The sequence below is a fragment of the Cephus cinctus genome, unplaced genomic scaffold (assembly GCF_000341935.2).
Source record: "Cephus cinctus unplaced genomic scaffold, Ccin1 Ccin1_scaffold0396, whole genome shotgun sequence".
NCBI lineage: Eukaryota > Metazoa > Arthropoda > Insecta > Hymenoptera > Cephidae > Cephus > Cephus cinctus.
Genome location: NW_014333080.1, coordinates 368,281 through 390,208, shown reverse-complemented (window position 1 = coordinate 390,208; position 21,928 = coordinate 368,281). Strand labels below are relative to the sequence as shown.

Genomic DNA, 21,928 nt, shown 5'->3' with positions numbered 1-21,928 from the left:
GTGGGTATACATATATATATATATATAAGGAGTCGGTGAAAATAAAGGAGAGCGCAGAAAGGAGGAAGAAACTGCAGGAAGATGGATATCGTCATTAATAATGCACTCGGACAGAATCCTAAGTGCAGCAATAACGCTAAGAGTAACGTGGCAGGGACGATGCACGAGGAAGAAGAAACCATAATGCGAAAATTTATTCGCGCGCGAAACCTGAATTCACCCCGGGTTCAATCTATCGAACGGAATGCCGAGAGATAGCGCATAGCGCAGTTGCATCGGAGATGCAACAAGACTAAACACACACAGTTATATAATAAGAAAGGAAGAAGCCTGCCCATTCAATGGAATGAATCTAATTCTGACAATGAATCCGAGCGAACCTAATTGCGTCGCTGCACCTGAGCAAGACAGATCCGACGAGTGCATCCATGCACCAGTGTCGCGTCTGAGAATGAATTTAAGCTTGGCAAAGTGCACTCTACCCGAAAAGTGCATCAGATTTCGGCGTTATTTATCATCGAAAAATTCCTTCCCTCCTTCTTCGTATAATTTAATAACTATATCCGACCATATGTGCCTGCCTGACCGAGATGCACTCGTCTTTGGATTTTATTGTCGAGGAGCTAAGAGGGACGAAAGTGCAGTCCGATGCACTTTCGGGCTGAGAAGCTGCACCGGCGCGCACCGCCATCGGGCGCCGTAGCCTCCTGCACCTTCCTGCCGGCAAAGATAGAACGGGCAAATTATAAATTAGCGGACAATAAGAACAGGCGGAATCCCTCGAATGCACCGAGACCCGCCGGGCCGCTCATGGCGGTAAGAGGCAACGACCTGACAATTTTACTCGCCCGCATAACTCGGTACCCCGTGGACCACACGTGTTCCAGGAAGTGCAACACCCGGAGGACGATAATAGTAATGCGCGGAGGTAAAGATCCTATTGCGCCTTCGTGTGGCGGAGCTGCTGGCCTACATACGAAAATTGCACTGCCCTAACGCTCGGACGAGTTTGACAATTTTTCGATATTTTATTCAACAGTCCCTCGATCTACCGGGTGTCTTATACGTGACTTTTCGTCGATACGAAGTTGCCAATAATTTTTATAAAATTTATTACGCAACGCGGTTCGCCGTGTTATTTCGAGAACGAGAAACTTTGAGTATCGTTTCACGAGCTTACGGAGAATCGTTTCAAGGGAGACGAAGACGCGTGCCTGTGTAAACGGCACAAGTCGTGCGTAACAGACTCGAGAGTTGGTCGACCACTGGAAATTCGTAAAAGACGCCTTTTAATTATTATCGAGCCGCGACGCTCATTGAGGATTCCTATGTGTTTCTTTGGGAAGGGTCGAGGCATCGGAGGAATTCAATGGCGTCGCGATCCCCCCGACTGTTGGTATAGTGGAAATAAAATAAACGTCAGCTAGGCGGGAGCGAGGAGACTCGAGCTGCCAAGTGCGCAGTTCTTGAAATAACCGAGCGATTATGCATCGCGGCTATCCGCATTTCCAAACCCATTGGAATTCACGTAATAGCGTTGCGCGACAACGCGAATCGTCCCCCTTGTTCCGGAAATCGAAAATGTGGAGTAAAGAAAAAAAAAAAAAAAAAAAAAAAAATTATCCAAGCAAGTAAAGGCCTCGTGACGGAGAAGCTCGAAAAAAAAAAAAAAAAAAAAAAAAAAAAAAATTATCCAAGCAAGTAAAGGCCTCGTGACGGAGAAGCTCGTTCCCGATGCCCCGAGGAAGAAAGGTTCCCGGTCCTGAGACCTTCAAGACCAAGTCTTGGGTACGTCTGCAGAAGGTGCCTGACGCTCGAACGGGACGCCAAGCATCGTCACAGCAACGCCGTCCATTGGTTGGCCAGCCATACGGGAGAATGCATTGTTTCCCTAGTAAAGCATAAGTACGTGCGTACATCGGATATATCGGGTGGCGTTTGGCTCCGTTCCAGACGACCATTGAGGTCGTCTAATATTTGTAAAATACCATTTCAGCGATCTTGCCGAGCACACGGCAGAGATCAATTCTCTCCAGCATCCCTCGGACGTGATTCGGTGACGAGGGATAAAATTTAAGCAATTAAATAATAAAAAAGATAAATTTAATTTACCTTTCAATATATATTGCCCTGTTAATATATTTTTATCAGAGTGCTGTCCATCGATCAGGGTTATGATTTAATGGGTCTTCGAGTACAATACTTTCTTTTTTGCCAAGAATAAAGACATTTTTCAATTCACGGTTCGTGAACCACCGTGACTCACGCGACCGTGTCGAACAGAAGGAAAACAGATACTTGACGCGATCTACGCGTGCTTCGTTGTACCTTGTATTATCTGTATGCTAATGTTCCTATGTACGTAGGAATGCATGTCCAAATGTACTAGCGGCTGTTATAATATACTGTGACCATATTTTTACGGCCCCTTCGAATTCTCCGATTACGAGCGAATTCCGCGAGCATCCATTCACTTATTTTGGAGAAACGCCAGACGGGAGATTCCGCGCGGCGACGGATCCAGCGAGCTACCAGGAATTCGTGATTTTATAGTTTCATGTTTTTTTTTTCTTTCTTTCTTTTTTATGTAAATAATATACATTCCGACGAGCACGCATAACTGCATAAAGTTAACTCGGACAGTTGAATTCTTTGATTTTCCATCGTTTGACGATATTCCTGAAAATCCTTCAAACATATCTCTTTGTATTTCGTGAATTTCGAAATTTCGAAAATTTTTAATATCAATGCACTCCTGTATTATCGCGAAATCTCAAAAACGCTAAAAAGTAAGGAACGTTCGGAGAAATGCATTCGTAAGGCAGCCGAGTCGATAAAGGATCTTAAATCCTGCTATTTGGGTCACCGACATCTCTGTCTCTCTCGTACGCACGCGCGCGCCCATAAGACTGTCTCACTCGCGCTCGCAGCGGTCATAGGAAACTTCGAAATCTTAAGGACCCAAGAGGGGGCCTCCCGACCCCACTCCGATCGGTCGATCAGATTGGCATTTTGCCAAAAGACATAAAGTCTCTTATACTTTTTGGCTGTCAATTTTTGTGTATCAAGCATTATATCAAAATATCGATGACATGACAGCTGTCAAATCCAGCCAGACCGTCCCTACCTTTGTACAATCGCAATCGAAAATAACAATTATTTGTTCGCCTTTGACTACGTGCATGACGCGAGCACGTATTTATTTGTATGTAAGCAATTGCAACGTAACGAGACACTCGCTGCAATCGTATAATACAATTTCAATCAGTTTCGACATTGGCATGTCGACGAATCGATTACGTAAAAAAGAAAAAAAGTGCTTACGAGAGTGCAAAAGTCCAACTCAAAACTATTTAAGTTTGAAAGTAAAATCGGAAGTGGGTCGAATGTGGAATTCTAGTACAGTCTATACTTTGAGTGCTTTTCGAGGACGATTGTAAAAATACTTCCTGAGAATACACCGAGGCACGTGGCATTTAGCGTTTGGCTGATTCCTTATAGGTGCCACGAGACGCGAGGATCGACTAACATATTTAAACCACTGTCCTCCGATAACATTGAAAATGGAAGTGCGTAGAAATAAAAAATCACAAAAATTCGACAATTCTAGGAAAAACCATATTTTAAAAAAAAAAAAAAAAAAAAAAAAAAAAAACTTTTCAACGATCCATCAACTCCTACCGCAGTGCGATAACAGTCTCTTCGTATAATATATTCCTTCGTAGAACAATTACTGCTCGCAGTAACGGTAGTTTCGGTCTGGTTAAAGGCATCCATCGGTATCTAGGCAGGTCGGAAACCGTATAAAATATTTAATGCCATTAGTACTTCGTCCTAAGTCAGCTATTTCCCTACATAACACCCAAAGGCATACCCCTAAGGTGCAACAAGAAAGCAGAGAAACGTCATCGAAAAATTCCAGCAGCCAGAGATACGCACCCGTTATCATTATCTATATCCCAAGTCGAAAACGTGAAGATTAACAAAAAAAAAAAAATTCCACCACAAATTCCATTCGTCAAATTCCTTCGAACGTTCATCGCGCAGAAGTACGTATATATATAGCGTGGCGTGCACAGTCAAAGAAACAAAGCAGATTCTCGCCAAGAGACTCATGCAGAATCATTCCGTATGATGACTGGAGCTTCTAGAATCGTCAAGTCACACGTTACGTTTCGACGACCAGCATTGACAAAGAGAAAAAAAATCACGTCACGTCACGTGCATAAATACATGTACGGATATGCACACGAATTAAATGTTCAAACCTGTCATTTTCAGACATCCACTTAAACTCATCCACGTCCAAACAGATATACGACCGAGGACGGGCATCGTCGACACACTCGATACAGTCTATCGGAAGACAGCGAAAAAGAATGCCACAACGGCAATTCATACTTCGCGCCAACTTTGAGTATTCCGAGGCACGAAGTATGGCGTTATGGGACGAGACAGTTGGTTAGCGCGAATCAAAATGGATTCCGCCATTGCATTTCACACCTTTAATGGTAACGTTAATGCTCCTACCCGACAGCCCGTACGTACGAGCGTTCATGCTCAGGGAAACATAACTGCCAGTGTTCTCTGTTCTTTGTGCGCGATACTGCGCGACAGCGTAGTGCATGCTGGGTAACGACGGTGAATTTCCACGAAAGCACGTGCAACGTATTTATCACGGTCCCGTGGTAGGGATCGACGACAGACGTTGCTGCTCGGTCGGTTATGTTCTCCCGGTATCCTTCTTCCTCCTTTGTCCGTCAAGGACGCGACAGAGAGAGAGAGAGAGAGAGAGAACAGATGAAACGTCGATTTCCAAGTGCTTCCCGTGAACTACATCGCAGCGGACTAGATCGTGCGAACACGTTGAAACCCGTAATGGTCTGCAGGAATAAGACTCGTCCGGTAGACAGCTACGTTGGGATAATTGCGAATGACTTTTAATACAGCTAAACTGCTGGTATATGCATTTCCAGTGACTCCACAGTGACAATACAGGTAAAATTGTCACGATATGCATCGCTCTACGGATTGCGTAACAGCTAAGCACGTGGCGAAACGAATTCGTACGAGAATTTATGTTTACAAATTCGTTGACTTTTCATACAGAGCATAGAGCTTGAATAAGCACATTTGCAATTACAACACAACACACGCGTGACACCGTTAAGACTCGAGCTCTGGTTGCACTTGGTATTTAAAGTGGTAAATAAAATTTCGTCGTTAAAATGACGCAACGACGAATCTCAGCTCGATTTAAGTAAATCGAAAGAGGCATCGGCCAAACTCGTCCCTGAGAACCACTGCAAGAGGATACGGGCCACATGGTCCGTGCATGACGTCAGCCTGACTGCAGCGAACTTCAAAAAAAAAAACGACCAAGCTCCTCCGGGGTTCTTGGTACGGCCGAATGACTAACCTCGAAAATATTGTTGTAGACCGCGAAAGTGATCGTTTGTGCTTTTTAAGAAATCGCCGAGACGCCGTAACGATTCCCTTAAGCTCGAGGCAAGCCAGGCTGCCGACTGGTATACACGTAGGGTAGGATAGGGATCGGTGTCGTAAAGTATAAGCAACGTTAATTGTGACTACGAGCGAGGAAGGATGGACACCGTGACAACTGGATTATACGTATAAATAAAGCAGCAGGGAAAATCTCGAGGCTGAACGACAGAAAGGATATAAATTTACGATTAAGGTAAAAGTATTTTAATTACAGCGTATCCTATACCTATTGAGCGATCGGTAACCCGCAGGGAATTCGTATTACGAATTTCGTTCGAGCCGCGAGTAAAATCGCGTTGCAGCTACGGAAAATCATTCCTGTCGTAAGAGCCTCGTTGGGATTGCTAGCGCAATTAGAATATATTATTAATACTTACCGATCACCGATAATCCTACTCGATTGTATCGTATTGTTGGACCGCGACGTGTAATATCGTGTTCCGCTCGCGGTATCACGTTTTACATTGTTCCATTGGCGTAATTCTTCGGTTAGGAAGGCAACAGTCATATTTCATCGGGATTTCTACAGCGCGCCCTTAAGTCTCTTCGCTAGAAATACGTCTGAAGTTCCTTGGCGCTGCACAAAGCACGTGGGGCATTGCTTCGTCAGTGCTATCGGCGAGCGAGTGAAATTCACCCGATCGAATCTAACCGTAATAGCAATAAAGGGAGCCTAGACTCTTGGCGAGTATCCGATCCGGTCTACGCGATAATAAGTCGGCAACGTCTCCCGGTCTTAAAGTCGAACGATCGACTGATCGTAACGATATTCTAAATCGTTTCCTCCTTTCAAATACGATCGTTCCACTTCGCGGAGCCAATTGTTCGGAATAACGAAATAACATTCGTATTCGTATACATATATAGCTGTATGTACGGATCGATATTATAGATCGAAATAGATAATTAATTGCGGGCATAAATAAATTTCGATATTCTTTTGTCCCTTTTCGAGAATGTCTGATTACGTTATATATTTTTTTTTTTCGCCTCACGAGCACACCTGGGTAATGTAATGGCAGTGATAACAATACTTTCTCTTGAATTTTCATTCTCCCTAGCTGCAATACTTCCACGTACTTATGTGCCTAATTCGTTTCGTTAGAACAAGAGCCACGGCTGTTATCCTTTGGTTGTTTCGTTTCAAAACAAAACTGGACGCTCATTGTGTTCTGTATTATTTATTACGTCTTTATATTGGGTTCGTGTCTTCGTTTTATTCGCTCTGAGACAGCCAGATATTCATGTGCATTTATGCAGTGACGTATATACAGGGTGGGGCATTTATAGTGACCAGGTCGATTTTTTCGCAAACGAAGTCAGATATAAAAAATATGTTTTTGAAAGAAATTCATCAAGGGCGACGAAAAATTTCGTTATTGTATTTCTTCCCGAGTGTAGGCGTTAAGGTAATTCGAAAGTGAACTTTTATTTTTTTTTTTTCAATGGGACGATGCAATTTTTTTTCCGGAAATCAAAAGGGCATTCAATTTTGAGTTAAAAAGTACAAGTACACTAATCACCCAAAATTGACGCCTGTCAATATATCTGGCTTCGATTCCGATAAAATTGACCTGGTCACTATAAATGCCCCACCCTGTATATACGTCTGTCTGACTGAAGATCAGAGATTCTCAGCCACCAAGATGAATTCCGTCCAAACTGTAAATTAATGAACGTTATGGAAATTAAATTTTTTTTTTTTCTAGTCACTATGTCAAACTTTCAGTCCCTTAAATATTCCGTTATGATCCAGGAAGATCAAATTGTCGATCGTACGTTAATTCTCGAATACTAAGGACTCCCAACACCAGAGTCAAAATTAAGCTAGCGATTTCGGTCGACGTTATAGAATATTTTGGTCCGCGTGATTTCACGAAACTTACGAAATTTGACTTTGCACACGAGTCTGCTCTTACTTACGTACGTAGGTACGTGGGTTTATTACTGTTGCGTTATTATTAACATTGAAGCTGATGAATAAGCACGAGATGAAACGATCATTATTTATTCCACGAAAACAGTCGCTAGATACGACGTTATTGAACTTGGAGAAAATTTTCTTTTTTTCAATATTAAGTTGGTATCATTTAAAAATTAATAATTCTATAGTCGATTCATTTCAAAAGAACGAAATATTAGACAACGCATACTGCCATATGGTATTTGATACAATATTATGATTATTTCGATTACTTGGAGTCTGTGAAGAAATTCCAGACACGTGCATCAAGTATCTAAATTATTGGATCTTTCAACAGAGCAACTTTTTAACACAGACTTGAATATTTCAAGGAACTATAGATCAACATGCTGCGATGTAGCTCAGATTAAGCTGTGAGAAAATAAAATTCAAACTGGCGGGGTGGACCGAGAAAGAAGCAAGTGTGCGACAAGGAGCGGTAGACGATTGAGGTCATAGGGCTCGAAAATAGACATAGTGAGAGAGATAGAGTGAAAGGATAGGTGAGAAAGAGGGAGACGAGAGAGAGAATAGGTGAGAGAGAGAGAGAGAGAGACGGAGAGAGAAAGCGAGAGAATGGGTGACACGGTATTCTCTCAGTTGTTGCTAGGTCTATTCTTGACCAGATCCAAATAAAACACGTAAAAGAATTATCTGTTTGGCAAAAATAAAATAATTTCGAGCAAAAAGTCTAATTTACATTATTTTTGCAATTAAAAAAAAAATATTTTTTATAAACAGTCATTTTTTATTTCAACTAGCAGACTAGCTTCATTTCATTGGTAAACTGGAGAAATCAATTGTTACGTTACTTTTATCAAAATTATCAAAAATTATTTAGGCACAAACCAATTGTCACTTGGTGCTTGAACAGGCTAAAATTTTACTAAAAATTTATCAATAAAATCGTTCAAACTTTCTGTATTAAAGAAAAAACCTTTACTCGCGCTGGTAAATATTTGACCACGTTCTATGTAATTTGTTTGGTCACTCTTCTACTGTGTTGACTTTATCGTATACCTTAAACAGTAATGCCAACATTTATTCCTTTACGTTAATATTAAATGCAGTTAAAATGTCCAAGACAATTCTACAAACTACCTTTTACTTTTCCTTTCATCTCCATCCTATAATATCTAATGGCGTTTCACACTTCATGCTCCAACAATAGGTTAACCCGTCACGTTCAGCTGGTACAATAACAAGGGTTAAATGAGCGTGGCGACTCATCACTGACTGTATGACACATGGACTAACTTTTATTTTTCAAATCGTTTTCATTAATAATCACTAAAGCATCCAACTATACACTAACCGTCTCTAATGACACATTTCCAAATAAAAAATATATAATTTCATAAATTGAGCAAACAAATTTCTTCCCATTTCCTATCTCCTTTATACTACCATGCTCCATCACTGTACCGCGTTTCGCTCTGTCTGCACGCACTTCACTCATTATTCCAGATTCAAATATTAAATAGTATCGGTAGTAAAAATAAATTTTTTTAAATTAACGAAATTTTTTACGCATTAAAAAAATCATATGGAAGCCTTTCTATTAGATGGAACAGGAATAAAAATAATTAAAGGAAAGGGAGTCTTTACATTGTCCAGTGTAATAGTCATTGTTGGATTTGGTATAGGTTTCGCAAGTAACGTACATGCATATAGATAAAAGGCATACCATACGAAATAGTATATAGTGTCTAGATTACATATAGACCATATAAGACTATGTGTAAGCCCGTTAGGCGTGGGTGTGGTCTCGCTGAATATATAAAGCGCACTCGTGCTAAGAGACTCGTGAATTCCCAGGCAGTCGTGCAGCTAGAGAAACGTATCATATACTATATAGATATACTATAAATTCACGGTGTACTACTATCGTACGGTAGAAGTTCACTTTGAAGATACAAGAGGCACATACAGTATCTGCTGTCTGATACGAACTCAGTTTCGCCATTAGAACGAATCCGTAGTTAAGTAGTGAAGTTTAGTAAGCAGCTAGACATTTCTACTTTGGTTTGAAGCTGCGTTTGCTATTATTCTGTACAGAAATAAAATTTGAAAAACTTATATTGTTTTGTTATATGAATATCATAATAAATAAGGACGTTTTGAATATTTATATTATATATCTTTCTGTGTTTGCTTTTGGGGATTGTATGCGGTGGCTCAGAATGTACGTAGGAAATCTTTTTACCACGCAAACGTCAAACGACGAAGACAGTCCTTTATCTTATCTTGTTGATTCCACAAACCGGAAGTAGAAGCGGTTGGTTTTCTTGGGAGCAGGAATTTTAAACAAAAGCTCTGTGATTTTAGGTAAGGATCAATAAAAATTTAAGCATCTGTACGATACGGTTATTTTTGAAAATGTAAATTATCAGAGTCCTAATATGTAAAATGATGTTTTATCTATTGAAAGTAATTATTGATAAAAAAGTAAAGAGATTACTTAGAATTTGTTGTTAGGAATTTTTTGGATGGCAATAATCAGCCTTGAGAAATTACGTTTTAAATTTAAGTTAAAAATATTTAAAATACAAAGTTTATGAACTGCATCATAATTTTTCATAACGGATATTGTTTATTGATGAATTTACAGAAAGTATCGCGTCATCCATCGGTGTACAGGAATATGGATTAAACGAAGAAGAAAAGAACTGATCAATTTTTTTTTAAGAAGGAACCGCAATGTTACTCGGGGAAAATGATTAATTAATACTAAATGATGTCATAGGAAATAAGGTTTCTTATATTAGTCACCATTTGGGCGAACGAGGGAAGCAAATTTACGTTTTTTTATGGAAACGACCTGGTTACACCCTAGACGGCTATCGTACATGGGATAATGCTTTCAGCCTGGTTAGTAGTTCAAACTTGAACTTGACTGCAGCCGAGAAAAGAGATTGCACATGCTCATGTGAACGCGCCTTCCTTAGTGTTATATTGAAAATCAATAGTCTGGAATTTTGTTGATTTGAGGAATTTATAGTACAAGGCTTATCTTTGTTGTTTCCAGTAGATAACAAAAGACAGAAGCGGCGATAACGACAAAGAACGTATATTGCGTTATATTAATACAGGAATTTGGACAAGTTCGACTGGTCGATTAAAGAAACGAAAATATGTTTAGCAGCTGATTGGATAAGTTAGTAGATTAATTTTAGAAAGATTAAATATATCAGTAAAGAGTTGCCTTCTAACGAACCGCACGTTATCGATTCGATTATAAACAGCCAAGAGTCACAAGTAGCTTTTGTGTCCGCCTTATTATAAACCGTTTCAAGTTTGCCAAGTAAATATTAGGTTAATTTGAAATTTTCTCAAGAGTACCATACAGCTCAAGTGTTATTCGTATTGATTTATAATTCGAAGGAGACGAGAGGTTTACGATATTTAAAAGCCCTCGCTATGCCGATCAGTTCCCAAAAGTATTTTCAAGCCTGATCTTTATTTAGCGCAGCGTGGAATCTCGCAGAAAAACATGTACAAAATAAATACTGAAAATTCGAGTCAACGTTCTGATGAATCATTGTCTAAAAAATAATTATATATTTTCAACGAATCCGATTCATCGTAGAGAAATAGCTTGGAGCGAGTCAACCTCAAAAATAAGTACTTCGGAAGAAATATTTTTTGCAATTATTAAAACAAAGCAATCTACATTTTATCCTCTCATCGATATAACAGCCAGTCGACTAATTTTCCAAAATTAACTAATACCTTTAAAGAGTGAGTACCGAAAATTCAAATTTCTATATCCAGTACTTTGACGTAGAAGTCAAACCGTCGGTTAAACGACATTCTAGAAAAACACAAAAGAAAGTCTCGTGAACGCCCGAACGACAAGTGTCAGGGTGACGACGAGAACGAATGTACACAAAAGCAATAATAACGAAGGATGAAAATGAGAAGATATAGTAGGAGATGTAGCCGTGATGCCGGGAAGAAATCAATGCCAGCGTCTGGCCATGGCGAAGCAAATGCCGGCTCAAAATCTCCCATATACGATTACTCAAATGACAAATAGTAATACAACAAGCACTAAAATCCATAAATGTACTCACGTAATAAAAAATAAAGGTCTCAGTGAACTCTCTTGTTGGCTTCCACCTACAATTCTTTGTATTTTCTTCTTGTATTTTCAACCTCCTTTTCTTCTATTCAGTCTCCCTTTTGATGCCTCGATCAGAAATACACTATCAAATGAAACGTAACACACCGTAATTTCGCGGACCTTCTTTTTCCAATACTTTTAACACTATGTTCCAAGACACCGCGAGATACTGCAAGTAGTTACGAATAGAAGAATCGTATATCGAAAGTGGACGAGAAGAAGGTAACCACCAGTCCGCTATTACGGATGCCCGAAGCCTGACTGAGGCACCAGCCCCGAGCCACACAGATCCGCCCAGTGCGATGCTGCCACATACCGGGTGTCGGCGAAACACGCATTCCCGTTCGTTTTCGACCCTGTTTTACTGCAGCATTCAGATCATACGTATGTTTTCGCAGTATGATACAATTAAGACGGTTGATCGTTTTTCGTAAATGCATTTGAATTTTTAAACCGTTATTTATTATCTTCTGATCTACTTAGGTCACGTAGTATAGACGCGTATAGTACGGATAATGGATGATCTTTATGCTACCGATAGACACTGATCACCCGTGCTTACTTAGTTCACTATGTACCTACGTTACGGATCTTCTAGCCTTTGACGTTTCTGACGATGGCTTTTCCGCACGTAGCGCACGTGACGACGGATAGGGTTTCGCACGACTTATTTAAATGGCGCGTATGTGCTTCGCTGCTTCGAGAATCTATACGATGCCAAAGATTCGTTTGGTCTTTCTTTGCTGCTCCTTTTAATTAGGATTTCGTGATCAGTTTTGGGATTGTTGCTGGTAGTTGTAGTGATTTTAATGGTTGAGGAGAATTTTTTAGACGGGAGATATTTCAAGGGGGATTCTGAATGTTTTGTTAGAAATGGTATTTTTAGGAATTTTGTATGTATTATAGTGCAAATAGTTCGTTAGTGGGGAGACGTCTTAATATAGATCGTGTAATATTTTCTGTTATTATTTTGTAAAAACTTTTAGTATCGTAGACAAAAGACATTAAGGTTTCAGTAATATTTTTTGGAATGAACGGTGCTTATTGAATTTATTGAAAAACTCGTTCTGCATACTCTGTGGAGCTTTTTTCATCGAATTGAACGTAATTAGAGTCGTAGATGGAGCAGTAGATAAATTTGATCTAGTATGGAATTGATTTACTACATATAAAATCGTGGGTATTTTGCTTTTAAACCTATACGATTTCTACCATTGATCTAAACATTCAGTTTAGAATTAATGAATTTTTTATTAAAGAAAACGTGTCAATTTCACCCGGTAAGTTTTGAATAATAGTTTACAAAAAATTCGCTCCCATGTTGCACCCCTGGTAAACCGAACCTGACAACCAGTCCCATATAAGGATAGCATCAAACTATTTTCAGTGTCGAGCTTATCCAAGCTTCGTCGGTAACGCGGTGATTCGATTTTTACGCAACTACTTTCCGTGGAGACATCTTTGAATCATGAACTAAGCAGTATTTTAACATTTATCATTGCTGTATCGACCGGCACTAAACCCAATGGAAGATAACTAACCCAGGCATTACCGTCTGTCGGTGCGGCTCGAATCTGACATATTGACAAATTATCAAGAAGACTGCTATCTGTGACCTGAAGAAGCACCTACTATTTCGATACATTCGAAAAGCATTGGCCGGTCGTATACGAGATTCATGAGAACAATTAGGGAATACGAGTCCGGTTAGATAAATCCGTTTCATTGGATTTTGGCCTTTTAGATTATAAAATTAATTTACAGCCAAAGATTAGGTACAATTCAGCTGCTGTTTTGTGCTCATTCCTTGAATATAGTACCTAGAAATCACTTAAAAATTTTATTCATTTACTGAAAGTTAGTACGAATACACTATAAACCCAGATAGTACGTTAGACACATTGGTAGCGGCGCCACCGCTTGATAAATCTCAGACAGAAATGAGTAGGGAGATGCACAATGCTACGCAGAGATGAATAGGGAGATGCACAGCGCTAAGGTTTCAGGCGATACCAAAAGCATGGCACTGAATCGCAGCTGCGAGTCCGGAAGTCGAGTTTTGTGACCAAAGCCTCCGTCGATAATGCGGATTTCGTCGTAGCCGAGCTGACCGCGATCACGAACCTGTATCTTGCCGGACAGAGGTCCTCTGCTACTTATCGCTGGTTCCCAAAGCAACACTTAGAACGAGACCGGGAACTATAGAACTTCTCAAGAACTATTGAAAAAGCCTATTGTTGAATCATTTTTAAGAGATTTTTAAAAAAGTGCGGTGCTGACACCCGTGTAGCACCTCAATTTTTGTAAAATTCCTATTTTGACTATGTTACGTAGCAGAACAATTGTTAAAACCTATCAGGAACTATAGAACTCCTCGAGAACTATTGAAAAAGCCTATTGTTGAATCATTTTTAAGATTTTTAAAAAAGTGCGGTGCTGACACCCGTGTAGCACCTCAATTTTTGTAAAATTCCTATTTTGACTATGTTACGTAGCAGAACTATTGTTAAAACCTATCAGGAACTATAGAACTCCTCGAGAACTATTGAAAAAGCCTATTGTTGAATCATTTTTAAGATTTTTAAAAAAGTGCGGTGCTGACACCCGTGTAGCACCTCAATTTTTGTAAAATTCCTATTTTGACTATGTTACGTAGCAGAACTATTGTTAAAACCTATCAGGAACTATAGAACTCCTCGAGAACTATTGAAAAAGCCTATTGTTGAATCATTTTTAAGATTTTTAAAAAAGTGCGGTGCTGACACCCGTGTAGCACCTCAATTTTTGTAAAATTCCTATTTTGACTATGTTACGTAGCAGAACTATTGTTAAAACCTATCAGGAACTATAGAACTCCTCGAGAACTATTGAAAAAGCCTATTGTTGAATCATTTTTAAGATTTTTAAAAAAGTGCGGTGCTGACACCCGTGTAGCACCTCAATTTTTGTAAAATTCCTATTTTGACTATGTTACGTAGCAGAACTATTGTTAAAACCTATCAGGAACTATAGAACTCCTCGAGAACTATTGAAAAAGCCTATTGTTGAATCATTTTTAAGATTTTTAAAAAAGTGCGGTGCTGACACCCGTGTAGCACCTCAATTTTTGGAAAATTCCTATTTTAACGATGTTACGTAGCAGAATTATTGTAGAAACGTATCAGGAACTACAGAACTCCTTGAGAACTATTGAAGAAGCCTATTGTTGAAACAGTTTTGAGAAATTGCGGTGTGAATTTTACATTGAGATTGCAAAGAAATGTTTATGCAGTATGTGATGAGCGTCATTGTTCTAAGGGTTGCTGTAGGAACCAGCGCTGAGTAGCGGAGAACCTCTGCCTGCCAAGCTACATGTTCCTGGTCACGTGCAGGTCGGCTACGACGGGATACACATTATCGACGGAGGCGATAGTTACAAAATCCTACTTCCAGACTCGCCGCTACGATTTAGCTCCATGATTTTGGTATTGCCTAAAGCCGTAGCGTGGTGCAACTCCTTACTCATCTCTGTAAAATATCTGACCGTCGGTATATTTGACTCGTGCGATACCGAAGCACACGGGAACGCCTACAGTCTATTTATCGTCAATCGAAATTTTCATTTTGACTCGAGAGTTTCTGCTGCACCGAAATCGAATTGATTGAGACACAATTGTTAAGAAGGATAAACTTAGCCATAGAGAATCCTAAGAGTTATAAAGACCCGCTCGTAAATTTCCTTCAAGACTCGTTAAGATGCCCTTTACTGAGGTTCCGAAGTGAAACTATGATTCAACCTGGCGTTTACGAGAAACAGTCGTTTAAAATCTTAAGTCCAAGTAAATCATGGGAACTCATAAAAGCCACAAGTCCACCAGTTGGGTAAGTCTGTCAAATGCTACAATTTCTCGTTCTAACCAATGAAAGAGACAGTGAATCCCTCGTTATTGAAAATGAGAAAACTCTGTACAAAGGAATGACAGTTCGCTGCGGCATTGACAAGATTGAAAAGCACATTAAAGTTCAACAGCGAGGCCGAAGATCGTAACTTGATTTCGAGTAATCCAATATGCGAGAACGTTACTGCCTTTCATTGCATTTGTGTTCACCAATTGTTGCAGTAAACAATGAAAATTTACGATGCGCTCTAGCTACGAGGGAATGAATTTTTATCTCTAATAAATTGCGTACCGATAAAAAGCTCGAACAATAAACTAACGCAAAGCTTTTGCCCCTCTTGGTATCAACCCTTATCCGAATAGTGACTAGCACAGGTAACTTGATGCTTGATAATTTCCAAAGTACTATTGAGCTTACGTTCCAAAGTAACATTATTTCTTCTGGCCTAGACTTCTATTTAAATTCCATCCTTAGGCTTACGATCGAACGATACACTTCCTGTTGCGTCCTAAGTGGAAACCTGCAACGCATCTGAGCAGGGGGATGCTGATTTGTATTCACGAGATCAAGTCCACGTGTAAAAACCTTTTTCCGCCAAATCGAAGTAAGCCGCTTTAACTAGAAGAGTTCGCTGCCATATTGAAAATTATATAAAATTCCTTTATGTGTATTTATAATAACCTAACCTCAATGTGAAATATATCAAGCGTATTAGCGGGACATAATCGTTGATCAAGTAACGAGGTAGCAATATAATGAAATAATTGGTGCAGGAGTAATTAGAACGAGGGATAATCTCTAAATTAAAAATCATCCCCTCTTACCATCGTATCGCACAGAAACAGATAATAACAGTTCCACAAGATGACAAGGAATCGGTGGACCTCGGTTTGATTCTTCAACCGTAAAATGTCCCTCCTATATGTTAATAAGAATACGTTGTACAGAGTGGAAAGGTACATTATCTCATTTCCCAAGGGTTGAAAATTCATTACTATTTACCCAGGTCTCTTGTACAACGAATGGAATGCTTATTACAAAATAATTGAGCTAATTAGTCTATTATGTCTATATATATTTATATAGTATTAACACCGATAGCAAAGCCTCGTTATTGACTTTTCCAATTATATTTCCAAGAATATCCAAGCAAACTGCAACTTTATTATATGCAATATAAAATTCAATGCTGATAGTATTACTCGTCATTTCTGAAAAGATTCTTCATAATGGCTGCCGATGTATGAGAAAAGATTGGACTGAGATGCAATTCCTTTTTCCTATTGCAATAAAGTAACTTTACGATATTCTCTGCAGCCTTCTGTATCCGCTATTCGATACGAAGAAATTACATTCTACACAGTTACAGGCACTTATAAGCATTGGACAATAATGCCACCCCCTATGGTCACCCTACAATTTACGTTTATGAGAATGAAAAGTACGACTGCATGGTAGAACATGGGACTGCGCATCCAACCCTTAAGAAAAACATATTTTCCCACCGAAGTATGTTCGACATGAAAATATTTTTATTCCGAGCTTGACTTCCCTCTGTATGCAGAAAGAAAATGCATCCGCATGCTGGCGCCAGAGAAAAGTTATCTCGTGAACCTGCAAGAAAACGAATGGGACGGGAATTGCAGAATTTTTTTGCAGTTCTCACGTAATAGTCATAAATTGTAAGAAAAATGGTGGTAATTTTTTTTTTTACATACTATTAATACGGCACTACATGATTTTTTAAAGCGGGGTTAAAATTTGTTTTTGAATATTAATTTTTTTTCTCCCGTGAATAGGTATTCTTCACCGTGGAAATTCATGATGGATTTTTACCAGGATAGTGCGTGAAAATGGATTTAAGTCGCATCCAAGTCGAGGACACGAAAATGAAGAGCTTTCTTGATGGAGTGGAAACAAGTTCCGTAGTATCCAAGATGGAGGGTAAAAAGTGTTTTGCTCAGCGAGACACTTCTCAGTTCTAATATTCTGCTGACTAAACTTCAGAAGCTGCCGACTGTAATCTAGTTCGTCGAGAAGGGTGAAATTTGAATTTAATCCGCCACCAAGATTATTGCTAGCAGCACGATAATCCGGGAGGAAAATTTTTGAAAAAGGTAAATAACGCCAATGCGTAATTACGATTTGCAGAGATTTAACATTGGGAAAGTCAATCCAATGTCATACCACGTGATCTCGAAGACCCAAAAAAGACTGAGAAAGACTGATTTTTAAAAATAAAAATATAAAATCACTTTAATCTCTTTAATATGGCAATCTAAGTAAGTCCAATTATCGAATATGTTTGAAAACGAAAATCGACCTGTTACGTAATTGGAGTATCCTCAGCGGCAGGTGCGCCGAGTACAAAGGGGATTACGGAAGGACGTGGCAAATCGAAAGGGCTAAACTATCCTTACGGTCCCTTGGAGTTCGGATGGTGCCGTAGGGTTCTTCCTGAAAACCTTAAGGGCGTCAATCCTAATTACTATTGGTTAATGATCGTGCACGGTGACCTTGGTGACCTAATTTCAGAGTTCTTCAGGGACGTACTTGGCACCTGAGCACCCCAGCAATAGGTGAAGTAAACACGGAAAATCCATTTCCAGCACTGTTAACGTTGCAGGATATTACCGTGACAGGGATACATCTTAGCCTGGGGTAAAATTGAATTAAAAAAGTGTATATTCAAATTGAGAACAGCTATAGGTGTCTTTTTCGAAAATTCATTATCGACCTTATATTTTTATATGGTTGACGAGCTAAAGAAACAATTTTAGAAATCGAACAGCGCCTCTGTCGTTTCAAGCAATATTACTGGGAAAATCTTAATGAAAATAAAAACCCATAGTCTAAACAGATATGAAAACCCGCGAATACCTTGACTTTTGCCAAGTAGATACAAAGTAGACGAGATCTGCATCTTTCCAAGCCATGAAATATAAGCGATGGCGAAAGACTAGGAAAAAAATGAAAAATAATTTTCGCTCGACTTAGAAACGGCCCTAAGGGCCTCCACAGCACAGATACCATAAAAAGTCGTTTAAAGGGCTTTAACGGCAATATAAAAACCAACGCTCAGCTGCGCTTACTATACGGAAGAGCAATTTTACTCTGACTGAATTTTATCACAGAATACGCGAAACCTTCCAAGAAAGCTAATGCTAACTTCCTTCCATCATTTTTTCCCCTCCCATTTCTAACACCGGTCCATTCATCCCCCTCGCTGTTTCTTCTTCCTTATCTCAAACTTCTTTTCGAGCAAGTCGGCGAACCGTAAATAATCGTTGCAGATATACCATTCAAGGTAAAAACTTGCTAATTCAAAATAATAATATTACGAATGACACTGATATGCTTGAATAACGTGTGACATAAATAAATTTCATTCCTTAGTAAGTAATTTCCTTACTCCCCAAAAAAAGACAATTTTAAATAACTGTCAAGAAACGTCGAATCGACAATATATTTTCGCGTACAAGTTTTCGGCGTTGAACGTACAAAAAAAAGAAATCCAGGGTAAAACTATGGGTCATGGACGTAATATAAATTCTGTGACGTATATCCATACAGTATTTACTATAACTCCTGGTACGTTCTGCCGACCGAATAAAATGACTGAACCATTGTTTCTTTGACCTCCCCAGAGTTTGCCCGACGCCCAGATGTATAGACACGCAAGAGCATAAAGAAGAAATAGAATGAGAGAAAAAAACGAAGAAAGTATTTCTAACGCCATAACAATAGAGGACAGAAATTCATTATAGAATGCAATACATAACCTAAAAAAGTATCTGTCTCGAGAGGACCATTTCACCTGACCTTACCCCATGAACATTTCATTCTTCCAGCTCGTTTTACCTAAATATCAAAGCTCACCACCATTTTCCTTCTTCCAGCTGAAGAATGGCCCCAAGCTCTCGGAATATTCCTACGACCCCAGGACCGTCTTCGTGGCTCGGTACGTGGATGGAAACCATAGTGGAATCAAGGCATTTGCCCGTTCTGGCTACGCTCGGATGGTACCTAACGCAACGAGGAGCATAAGGATCGATTCACATGTATCAGAGAATGGCTCAGGTCGCGCATACATCCTGCTTCCTGAATTCTCATCTGGTACTGTTACACGTTTAGGATAGGTAGCTGTATTTACCCAGTAAAGGGGTTGCGTACTCTGCAGAGCAGACAACATCAAGATGGGAACCTGCATAGCATTAAGGGTAGGTTAACAGTTGCAAGAATTACAGTGTTGCCATATCGGAAGGTAAATGGGGGTAAATTAGAGCTGGATAATAGATGGGGTTGGAATTATTATTATTACCATCCCTTTAAGACTCTAAAGATTACAATGTACTTAACAGGATGCGTTAAGCCTAACTTTCAACCCTCGACGTACTCTTCGTTCATCCCTCTGTGAATGGGATGGCATTTATTGCAACAAGGATTCTCGGAGGGAACGGATAATGCAGGAAGCTGAATTGTTGGACGCTGGAGTGGTGCAAGGGTTGTATGGCTAGAATGTTTGGATCGCTGATCATACCTACCCCTAATGAGTGCTAATTGACGGCTGCTGATTTTCTGGCAAAATTACATGGGTCTGTATGTCAGGGTTGCAGTAGTCAACTCTGAACGGAAACGCATGGGTATTCTGTATGTGTAGTGGGGGATCATCATTTTCATTAACATGCAATGCTCCTGGCAGGCACGTGATTCAGTGCAGGATGCGCTATAGGGGTGTATTCGTTAGCAACAGTCAGGAAGTCCTTCTGGGTATATACGTAGTCTACGGTGGATGCTGTTTAAAATTGAGGGAGGAAATTTGATGAAGGAAACAAATTTTGTTAATTGGGAATGCTATCGATGACTATAATTATTAGTTAGAAATGGAAATTTATAATATCCAAGTGTCAAAGTGGCAGAAATATGATCCAGTGGATATGAAGATGGTGCCGAAAATATCATCCGTAACGGCAAAGGAGAGAGAATTTTTATTCAGAGGCAGTTAAGGGAACCGGAAGCAGAAGTTCTAACCTGTAGGAATAAAATATGGTCGGGAGTGTGTTGGGATTCTTTAGGTATATTTTTTGCATAGATGACGCAAGGGATGAAAGTGACCCTCGGAAAGGGAGATATGACGCCCTTAAAATGTTTAGCCAAGCTTTCCGACCTGCGGACGAAACATGAAAAAGCTGGCAAAGGAAATTGAGGGAAATGGGGGAAAAGGGTGGCGCACGTGGGTTTTGCTTGGCTATAATGAAAAATTGGAGCACGTGCAAGGTCGGTAGGTGACAAGGGTATCGCAGATTTTATAACCGAGTGTGAATACGTATGTACCTAACGCAGCCATATATGTCTGTACCACGTATGCATACGTATAGTCGGCGGATAAAATGTGAGGTGGGACGAGTATCCGTTCTGAAAAGTTTCGCGAGAAAGTTTTGAAAAAAAACCGAGGCAAATATACCGCGACAAGCTACGAATATCAAATTTACAAAGCGTGACTAAGAGTCGAATTTGGAGAGTGCCATTGAACATTTTAGCTACTGATGCTTGGGGATAGGAGAAGAAACCGGAGTTCGAGAGGAGCGATCGAAGCAGCTTTACGTTTCTGATCATGGTAAATTCTAAAAAAAAAAGAATTTGACCCTTTGAATAAAGAACTTTCGAGGGTGAATGGTCTCGATGAAAAAGGAAAAAAATAAATAAATTCCCTGTTCAATTGAGAACCTCTATTAATGTAGGAGAGATTAGGGCGGTTGAATTTGTAAGCATCGCATCTAAGAAGGCCATTGTGGCCACAGGGTAACCCATCTCATGCGTATAACCCAACCTATCAACCATGCCAGGGGCTTCCTCCTCTCTACACGCAGGTATAACCATTTGCCGCAACTCCCTCTATTCCACTTCCACCCCTTTCATTAAAATGAAAAATAGTCAATGGCTCCTGGAATTTTTTTGAGGAAATTCAAAAACCGGGAAAATGGTCTGTATCACGCAGCGGATGAATTCTCAATCTCTAAGAAGTACCACTCTCAGCCTGTTTATCGCAGTAGTTTAATAGCTTTAATTCCTGTTTCGTCCGAGAGAATCCTCGAATTTCACCCATGAAATTTCGATTAAACACCAAAGAGATCGACACGGGAAATTCGAAGTTTTCGCAAGCTCGCTCTCGGGTCGCGTACAATAATGGAGTGACCTGAGTGCGGAAGAAAGGTAAAGCACGGCGTTATGGAAATAGCGTGTTAACGTAGAAAGTGGAACGCCCACTCAGGTATACAGTATCAAATGCCATGAAGTGAAAAGTAAATGCGAAAATTCTGCTAATTAAAAAATCCCACGAGAATTAATGAGGGTAGACCGGCGGCTTGTAAGGGTTCATTCAAACCGAATGTACGTTTCGCGTCGGCTGATAATACAAAGGGGTGGGAAAAAAAATTGTGGGTACGGCCTTAGGA

The 21,928-nt window shown here is 39.8% G+C and overlaps 1 protein-coding gene and 2 long non-coding RNA genes across 30 annotated transcripts in view; 2 read left to right on the top strand and 1 right to left on the bottom strand.

Annotated features, from left to right (window-relative positions):
- The window catches only part of LOC107267289 (probable GPI-anchored adhesin-like protein PGA55), a 57,364-nt gene extending 45,495 nt beyond the window's left edge, over positions 1-11,869 (bottom strand). For 17 of the 23 annotated variants that reach the window (XM_025084525.1, XM_025084532.1, XM_025084527.1 and 14 more), the window contains exon 1: positions 4,504-4,642. In XM_025084525.1, coding sequence (XP_024940293.1) covers positions 4,504-4,627 — 124 coding nt within the window. In that variant the 5' untranslated portion in view covers positions 4,628-4,642. Of the gene's footprint in view, positions 1-4,268; positions 4,437-4,503; positions 4,643-11,544 lie in introns of those variants that run through there. The other 6 variants (XM_015738794.2, XM_025084542.1, XM_025084537.1 and 3 more) reach the window with 4 other exon arrangements.
- On the top strand, positions 9,186-11,534 carry LOC112494283. Of its 2 annotated transcripts, XR_003059551.1 has the most exons (3): positions 9,186-9,796; positions 10,080-11,209; positions 11,287-11,534. It is a non-coding gene; the product is annotated as an uncharacterized LOC112494283 (long non-coding RNA). The 2 variants fall into 2 exon arrangements; XR_003059550.1 differs by lacking the exon at positions 11,287-11,534 and having other exon boundaries at positions 10,080-11,275.
- A 3,261-nt stretch (positions 11,870-15,130) lies between the features above and the next one.
- Positions 15,131-21,820, top strand: LOC112494281. Of its 5 annotated transcripts, none has more exons than XR_003059536.1 (9): positions 15,131-15,455; positions 15,548-15,847; positions 15,948-16,077; positions 16,181-16,429; positions 16,614-16,982; positions 17,038-17,155; positions 17,273-17,590; positions 19,373-19,737; positions 19,835-21,820. It is a non-coding gene; the product is annotated as an uncharacterized LOC112494281 (long non-coding RNA). The 5 variants fall into 5 exon arrangements; XR_003059537.1 differs by having other exon boundaries at positions 16,614-17,155; positions 19,835-20,506; positions 20,566-21,820; XR_003059539.1 differs by having other exon boundaries at positions 15,695-15,847; positions 16,614-17,155.
- The last annotated feature ends 108 nt before the right edge of the window (positions 21,821-21,928 follow it).